General features: G+C 44.6%; 1 protein-coding gene across 1 annotated transcript in view; it reads right to left on the reverse strand.

The window, feature by feature from the left end:
- Positions 1 to 4,317, reverse strand: part of T265_14558 (hypothetical protein) — a gene marked incomplete at both ends in the record, with an annotated part of 17,260 nt that extends 12,943 nt beyond the window's left edge. The window contains 2 exons of the mRNA XM_009174173.1: positions 2,215 to 2,308; positions 4,206 to 4,317. Of these exons, the coding sequence (XP_009172437.1) occupies positions 2,215 to 2,308; positions 4,206 to 4,311 (200 nt within the window). The remainder of the gene's footprint in view (positions 1 to 2,214; positions 2,309 to 4,205) is intronic.
- Between the last annotated feature and the right edge of the window lie 5,418 nt (positions 4,318 to 9,735).

The following is a 9,735-nucleotide window of genomic DNA, read 5'->3' on the forward strand; positions in this document are numbered from 1 at the left end:
TATATATATTCATCCCACTCTCCCCTAAACTTCCCTAAACCCCCCTCCTGATATCCAAAGCAAAGCAAACTGAAAAAAACATTCGCGCACTGACAGGCCATGTTGACAAATTTGTCAACCAACGGACGGCTTCCCTTTGATGCAGAAGCCTGTGCTAAAATTATCTTGGTCAGAAGAACGGTCAACACAATGGAGATATTCGAAGCATTGTTTATGCGTGTATGCACACACATATGGACAGAACAATGAACACACAAGGGCGCTAATTCAGAATGTGGATTACTGAAGCTGTAATATATAGAGAAACGCAAGTAAAACGAAAAAGGGGTTAAACACTATGGCAAAGGACTGGGACAAATATGACACATCATATGGGTCCATATAACGCAAAAAACTACTATCTAGGGGTAAGAATTTTTATGCACAACCTGGCATACATATATTGGATAGTGTTATCTAATCTGATAGGTGATCTGGTACCTCACATCGGAAGCCCAAGGGTGACCCCCAAGTTACGAAACTGATTAGTGTTCCAACATGAAGCTGACGCATGGCACTGAGATCACTTCGGATGACTGCTGACTGAGTGGAGCTTGTGTTTGCACATGTTTAGAATGAGTCTAAGAACGACCTGTGATGAACTCGAGTATCGATCTCCAGATAAGAGAGCCCCAGAGTACAAATGCGGAAAGCTATCAAAACGATCCCGTGGCAAGCATAAAAGCCCGTAAGCATCTAGGTCATAACACGATACGTGGCTTGACATAAAGCTTCACCGGACTTCGTACCATAGAGATGTTCTACCAAAATTTCTCGGTTGTGTGCAGTCGGCGAGGGGACATGCATTAAGTGTTTTATTCGAATCGGTGAGAAGTTGAGTGGAGTCAAGTCTACTGATCTCAAGGGCCAGCCGACTGGTTCACTCTCAGATCGCGATGGTCTCCTCCTCGCACCGAACTTCTTCGGAGCACTTCCTTCCGCCTGAATACGCAGGAGTCCGACAGTGACATACAGGAAGAAGCCGGGGGTGTCGGAATCGGAGAGATAAAGCTCTAGATATCATATTTTTTTTAAAAGAGACAAGCGACTGGATGATTTTTGCACCAAGAATTCCAGCTCATACCATAATTTTCGGAGCTTGCTGGATTCGCGAGTTTCAGCACCGACGTGTTAATTTACAAAGCGGAAACAGAATTTAGACCACCTCTCTAGATCCTCTTGAGCATGCAGTTCTTCAAACTTCCGAAAAATCTTTACTACATATGCTGAAGCAGTGCACCATCCACTACTCTCCTTTGACTCAAGTGTGAACCTCTTGGACTATTTTATCAACGAAAGTCTGGCGATGGATCGAAACGATCAGTCCTTTTTATCTTGCGCACACTATCAATTTCCCGGAACTGGTAATGAGCTCTCCCACGTATGTCAGGGACGCACTGTGCACCACAGGATAGGTCATTGAGACATGGGGCGGCAACCTCTTCGTGGTATCGGCGCTCAGTATACGGACAATACCCACTCGCTGGTCTGTTGACAGATACACCGAACAAGCCTGGATGACTGAACTCCCTGGAACTGATTACTGGCGATTCACCGGTGAGGAACGCGAACGAATGTCAACGTCAATGTCAATGCAACTCGACCACTATCAGTCGGCATTTTGACCGACAGCTTTGTTTCATCCAATAGTGACCAACGGGCTCATTTGACTTGGTAACAATTACAGCTGCAACGAAAAATTTGCTTCTGCCAGTGCCACAGGGACTGAAAATAGGCAAAAAGAGTACGTTAATTGTTGAGGAAGTGCACAAATTTTATTTCTTTTCCAGACTAATACTGACGAATAACTTCGTCATTTCGAGCTAAATCGATAACAGGCTTGGTTGAGTATCATGATGAGCACTGGCGTCGCTTGAATTGGTTTATGAATTTCTTTAATGTGTGGCACGTTAATGTAGGAATCCAAAAAATCGCTCATTGACGGCCACCACCTAACCAAGCTTCTCTAGATCTAAGACATGGAAACGAAGTGAATGGCCTGGTAAGGAAAAATGTGACAAGATTTACCACGACAAACCTTTTTGGTTACCTCTAGTTCAAGATACAAGGAATTCTTAGAGAAATCAGTGAAAGGGGCTTGTGAAGAAGTTTGTGGGTAATGTCCACAGTTCCATTCAATATCACACCAAAAAACTCGCAGAATAGTAGGCTTACTTTTGACAGATACACAGTATATCTTCACCCACTGACGAAGGGATATGATATTCATGCGAAAGATGACCACCGATAGGACCCGCACATGCGAGTACTAAAAATGGAAAAGAACGAATGCAGCTCAACGGATCAAACGAAGGCAGCCAACTGAGATTCACTGAAAACTTGGTTCCTGAAAGCTTTCCGTATCTTTTCTACTAAAGTTAGTGCGATTTTCTCAACTGTATGCCACCGCACGGAGTTGCTTGCCCCCGCATCCAATGAGGTTTGATTATGTCTCGTAGTTGGGAGGAAGAAGCCATCAGATCCTGTAAGGTCTTTTCTCGCAAACATCGTTGTGATTCAGAAGACAGTGGTGGCAGTAACGAGTCAATGACCATGGTTGGTCACAGCGTCTCCTCACGTGTTACATGAAATCGTTTGTGCTGTTGTCACTGACAATCATTACTTCACCAAAGAAGGAAAGCAGGAGCGTCAACAGATCATCTGGTTATTGATGCAACCAGCCCAGTCAGTCAGTTGTTCCCTTGTAGCACCATTTCGACGCGCAGCCTCCATGTCATCTGAAGGAGGCATAAGGGCTGATATACTGCTAAGTTGCCCAAGCCTAGACAAAAGAAACCAAGATGCTGGTGTGGATTAGAACCACGGACCCTCCAGTCACTAAGATCGAGCTCTAACCACTGAGCTATCTTGAGCCACCCATTCTTGTTTCAATCATCCACCCATGCCATGGCGATACTGAGAGCTACGCGAAGCTGGTGGGCGAAGCTGACGGAGGTTGGGATTCTCTATTTGATTTCTCATAGATATGTTCGGACTAACTAACCAGTAACTCAAGCGAAAAAGGCAACCGACAGCCAACAACCCCCGACGACCTCCTAGCACACTGGTTAATAAATGAAATATCGAGCGAATTAACAGAACGATGCAGACGGAATCAGATGACTGCACTGAAAAAGACTGACATGGTACAGGCAACATTTAGCTTGACGGGTGAAGTCAACACAGCCGTCGGGAGTGGCATGAAAAAGACTAGTTCCATCTAGTGATTGCTTTTCATTAAATACTAAAGTAGGAAGGCATCCGCACTTGCACAATAATATCACAGATGGGAACACGGACGAAAACGACAGATTATTCACTGACGAATCTTCAGGACAACCCGGGTCTCAGGAGAACATATAACATTGCCACATCATTTTTCGGAAGCAAAAGATCAGAGACACCGTCTAGGTGGAAGCAAACCGAAAATCACCTGTTTCTCAGAGCGTTAATACATGTAGAGTCCGACCGGATGAGTTTTAAATCCTGGTAAACTGCGGAGACTTCGCTCGGGACTTTCAAAAGACTGGACAAAACTAGTCCGTCAAACTAATGATAGTGTCGGTCGAGCGTTGATTGATATGGGATTTCGCCCTAGAACTTATGAGTTTACGTGTCTCGGTGTCATTCAATATCACCCTTTAACCTTGCTTCGATCAGTAGGGATACTCCAATAAAACTGATGTTAATATAATCTGTGAATGCCAAAAAAATAAAAGGCACTTGCGTTTCTGAAAATTAATTTTGTCATATAATGATCCGGGGGCAACGTAGAAAAGGGGATTTCCACGGGGAGACACTAATGTGCGCCAAGTTCCGGAAACTCGAGGTATTCAAGCTTACTACTGGTCTTTCCTTAAGCGTAAAAAATCAACACGTTGCACTCAGCGAGTCAATGAATTGAAACGCAACGGTCAGGTAACTGCGAACTTACTGTTTCGAACTGCATACAGCATGTGACGGGCAAAATTCGCATCCGTAATGAACACCGCCACACCAATATGCCAATAAATGGCAACAATCTATTCAGGAATCATTCTCTTCTCGAACAACTACCAGTTTAGTACAAACGACTTTAACTAAATTAGTAGAGATCTAAAGACAGGGAACATCGTATCAATAAAACTGGAGTCCAACATTCGGCCGAGGAGCACATACAAACTTACCTTTATGATATGGTAATCGGAGGTCGGACAATAGTTCGGAATATGCATTGGAGATCGAATGATACGTGTCTAGAGCTGAATCTGGACATCTGTCGAAGCTGTACATGTCTACATCGGATCGGTTAGGAGTGGTCGCATGTGATGTAGCTACCTTTCATGATGAACTCCCGGCACCGAATAAGACCATAACGTGGTCGAAGTTCATCGCGAAATTTGTTAGAAATCTGGAGGTGATATATTAGATTTGTCCAAGGCCAAGAACATTATTCCAACCTGATACAAAAGTAGAGGAAGATCTTTGTAGGAGATTTCAAGTGAGCCTACCAAAGATGTGATCTCTTCCTCGTGTGTCTACAAGAACCGTGAGAGCAGGTGATAGAGCAAGCGTCCTTACGGGTTGCAAACAGTACTGCTTGCCATTCCGGTCATGGAGTTTAAACAACTGTCCGGCATCATTCCATCGACCTTGGTGAAGTAATACAACAATGAAAGCACAGGAGAGAACGTACCTGATTTAGACCAGATTCGCTCATCACCAAGCGTAGGCAACAAGAGCATTTGTGCCCCAAGAGAAGACATTTTGGTTTGTACGATGGCACCAAGTTTATTTAGAACTCGCATGAACATGGGCCACAAAACAAACACTCCGGGAGAACTTTGTGAAATAAGTCCTGCGTAGCAAAACAACTGTGAAAAGGATCAAGGTCGGACATGTTGCAAGAACGGAACATACGCGATGACTCAGGCAAGCATCGTGCGACGTGCGGAAGACGGCAGTTGGTTTACGTAAACAACGTGTCAGGAATGAGTAGGTGGCCATTATCTGAAAACCAAGCGATAAAAAAGGACCACAGATGTTGGGATAAGTTCTTCAAGGTATGCTGGAACAAAGATGTTTATAGATACTCTTAGGCAGAGTGCGTTCACACCATTCGCACCAAAGAGAGATGGTTGGGGACTGGGTCGGGAGGCAGGCGTTGGACTGGAGAGTTGTTCATTTACACTGACGCCTTCGAGAATACAACTCTGACAGGCACATTTACCATAATCGAACTGTGAACACGAATGGCATTTTCATCTCAAGCAACTAATATGCGGTTGGAAATGTCCATAGAAAAAAACATCGACATCGGAACATTCATTCTAAAGGCTTCGGGTTTCATTTAGTATGGCGGTGGTGGACAGTAGCTACGAAACTCCATCTCATCGCTGAAACATGTCAGAACTAAACCAACACGTATTTTCTTTTGAAAATTACGCTTCAAACGCCAGCCCAGCAGGACAATGCAGGAGGATTTTTCCACCGATCTGTCAGAGGGGGTGCGAGTTGCATATTAGTGCGACTCGGATGGAACCAGAAGTGAATAGCATACAAAATGCATAGGTAGGATTTACGGAAGGACCACTACAACCCATAGAAGGAGGCAGTATTGCATCGTTTCCGACCACACCGTACATAAACGGAAGATTCTTGGATGTAAACCACGGGATAAGTAAGGTCTTGCTGTGTCAGTCCATGGTGTTACGTGACCCGCGGTGTTAAAAAATAGAACGGAAATGAATCTCGTGGATGGAACCGGAACCAAGTAGCGAAATATCGTCCTCCAAGTCTTTAACGTATTCTGCGGGAAAAAAATTCCACGCCAGCGGTAGAAGAAATGATGAACGTCTCTTCGATACTCAATTTAATTACGAAGGTGAGGCGGAAGGGTGGTGGTAAACTAAGGGAAATACTCTGCTTAGACTTTCACGCACCCACGGGGATTTGGAGTATGAGGAAGTTGTGGCGGGAAATGTCGGCACAAAACAGCGGGAGCGATTGAATCGAAAGCTGATTTGAGATTTTACAAGACATAAGTCGGTCTTCTTTAAGTTGAGTTGTCGTGCAGCAAAGATGTAGTCAATACATCCATGGCCCGGACAGAACCAAGTTCGCTTTCAACGACTTTGCTCCCACGAGTGCTAGTAAGCCTGTGTATGCGATACCTGTGAGCAACTTAGAGTGGATGGTGATCAAACTGGTACCGCGAGGATTCTCACGTCCGGATTTAAAACTCTCTATGACACGTTCATCTTCAAAATGCTCTCTATGAGCTTTATCCGACTGTGAACGAGTCCTTCTCCTGCATCCTCAAGCAAGGCAAGGACAAGAGGATCAGGGCAGCATGCTTTGTTTCGCTTAAAGAACTTGATGTTGTTTTTGAATTCATCTTTTGTTGGGACCGAGCGGTTCGCGTCCGATTGTGAATCTGTTAGTCCATCGTTATGTTGGTCACCTTAGGCCAGCCAAATTGTTTTTCGAAGTAGGCGGCGGGACTTGAAATAGCCTTTTGAGCCATCTTTTTCCGTAGTGACTTCAATGACCGGCGGCTTTCATGGTCCAGTTCTGAAAATGTCTTGGAAAAGTCCAACTATTTCCAAGGGCCACTGTATTTTTTCATTTATTGGGTTTCCTTAGCCATCACTTCTCCCGCCCAGTCTTGAGAATGGAGATCATAGGTCGTTCAGAGAACTGGTTGGATTGTACTGAAATCACGGTGGGACCACCTACCTCGCCTTCATTAGGGATAGGGATCTCCGTGGGATCCAACCTAGTTTGGGCTGCGGCCCCAACTTTGGATGCCGAATCCGTTGCGCCTCAGATTTCGAACCAGCACTTATTTGGACGACGGGTTTGACTGGTGTTCTTGAGCCGCCTCTGTTGACGAAGATATTGTAGGCGGTGAATATCATAGCGGTGGTCTTCCTATGAGCTGAGAAACGAACCGCGAACAAGCAAGAATCATACTGTCACACTTGTTCAACCTCCACCTTGAAGGTCACGAGACTGTTTGTCCGACCTCCTTCCACTGACCAACCTACTAGGAGACTGTGGGTGTTGAATGGGCATCCTACAGTACGGCTTAATGGGTTACTGAGAAACGCGAACCGTCGCAGCCCGACAGGATCAAATCTGTTTGCGATACCCTCGGTTGGTAGTTTGGGGGGCATACGTAAAGTGTACCATAAAACAAAACACGGAATTTTCAAATCCTTACCTTGTATGGTGATCCAATAAAGGAAGACCTCATGTGGAAAAGTGTGTTATGGAATCCCCTAGTGGTAGCCTCTGTACGGGGTTACAACACTACGCAAGACCCACCGTCGCAGCCGACAGGATCAAATCTGTTTGCGATTCCCTCGGTTGGTAGTTTGGGGGCATACGTAAAGTGTACCATAAAACAAAACACGGAATTTTCAAATCCTTACCTTGTATGGTGATCCAATAAAGGAAGACCTCATGTGGAAAAGTGTGTTATGGAATCCCCTAGTGGTAGCCTCTGTACGGGGTTACAACACTACGCAAGACCCAGTAAATAATTAATTAAAATTAACCGTTCAGCTGTAACACCCTTCAGGTGCCTAGCTGCCATGCCACCCGAAAGAAGGACTAGGGCTGGGATACTGTCAGGTTGTCCAAGCCTAGACAGGGGAAGTTGAGAAGCAGAGGTCGGGTTCGAACCACGGACCTTCCGGTCGGTAAATTGGCGCTCTAACCACTTGAGCCATATCTCCCCAGTAAGAAACGCTATTATAGCTTTCTTATACGGGGTTTTAGGACAATAGTGTATTCCACATACCACCTGAACATTCAGTATGTCCTGTTTAGGTCATAGTGTATCATCCGCTCTAGTAGACATGTCTTAGATATCGATTGTACCCCACGGAGTCTAGCTAAGGAGATACGACGGAAGTGTCCATACCTAGAATTCAAGATCCGATTTTCAACCACTTTTGTTTGAGCTTAGGTGACCTGACGAACTCTGCTGTTGGTTGTGTAGCAGACTTAGTGACAGAACGTTGCAACTGAGCTCCTCGCTTGTACTATTTTCAATTATCACGTATAAGATTTCGAGACTGCAAATTACGGTTCGAGAACCTGTATGAACAACTTCTCGGTTTTCCTCTCCTCTGTGGTTATCCCGGAGCAGTGTTGAGTTTTCACATCTGCAACATAAGTATTGCCCGAAGCAGCAACACACACCGTGCTTTTTCAGTTTTCAACCTACTTCACACAATGCACCCGTCTCAGTCTATCGGGAAATCTCGCTGAACAGGTCGTAATATTCCAGATAATATGGAAATTACTCATGATTTAAGAAACTGTAACTCAGAAAAAGAATGTGGTTGAATAAGAACACGGTAATTTTTCTTGTACTGAAAGAGGCACCAGTTTGTGGGAAACTTGAAATGGTTTTAAGGCGGACTCCGTGAATCGTGAAAAAGTATTCGGAAGATGAAAACTATGCCATACTTTTCCTTAAAAAATGACAGTTTTCCCATTCAAATGCACAACAGATTAAGGAAACCTTTAAGTCGTCACAACTGTAGCCAATGATCTGAAATAACTTCTGCTATATAATATGACAGATGAAGTGCAGACAGAGGGCCCGAGTTCCCAGTTTTTTCGCTCATAATCCAAGTTTTCCGATAAACCAGATGAACGAGTTAAAAGCGGTGGAACAGTTTATTCAGTTAAACCAGCGTGTCACATGGTTTGCTACTGACGATAAGCCAATTTACGAATTCATGGGTCGTAAGGTTGTCACTTTCTTCTGAGGTGACAAAAGCATTACTGCAAGATACTCACTCGCTTGTGATCCGCTGTCGCAAAACATTTTTGGGACAAGGGTTTACTGTTTGCTTATAGCAACTCATTTAGCGTGGAGACGTGAAGCAGTAAGACTCGACGGTGGAGTAAATAAGTTGACTTTTTGTACCCCAGAGCGTCCATGATTTCATGCACAGTATGTCCATTCGATGATACAACCAAAACGGAGGAGGATCAATGCTGATGCTTGATTGCCACATAACGACGAGAAAGAGAATCTGTAGTAATGGAAAGAAAGCAGGAGGATACGAACCTAATGCGAAAAATTCGATGTCCTTATGGAAAACGAAGGAGAGTAGAGGGCATCGAAATCGCAGCATCGTATCGAATTAAGAAACCATCGGCTCGATTGATCCCATATCCTCTGCGAAAATTATCCAACACTATCTGGCGAAATTCCGATGAATAGTTCGGCTAGGCACTTATGCCAAACCTTTTCACGGGTTCAATTTATGTGGAGTTTCTGATGATGTGGCAGGAAAAAGTGGGAACCCTACGCAGGAAGATGAACACCTCGGACGCAGAAGACCTCATTTTTTGCCACCAGGTCATGGCTGTCACGGAAAACTTTCTGCGAACGTGGACGACAAGTGGGAAATCAACTTGACAAGTTTTGTTGGCTGCTCTAGCGATTCCGATTCGTTGACCGGTATTCGCTGCCACATCGTTTTTTTCGGAGACACTGAACCCAACCACTGATACTCTGGGAAGGCAATAGTGATCAAGTGTTTGAAAACGTTTCATGTCTTCAGACCGGAGGCCAAAATTTGCGACCTAGTTTTGCCTTGGAGACATGAGCCTTCGGGATCAGTGAGATTCGATTCTGATGCCACAAATGATGTACGTTGGCAAATACTGCTTGCATTTTGATTTCATCGG

This window comes from Opisthorchis viverrini (genome assembly GCF_000715545.1).
Source record: "Opisthorchis viverrini unplaced genomic scaffold opera_v5_213, whole genome shotgun sequence".
NCBI lineage: Eukaryota > Metazoa > Platyhelminthes > Trematoda > Opisthorchiida > Opisthorchiidae > Opisthorchis > Opisthorchis viverrini.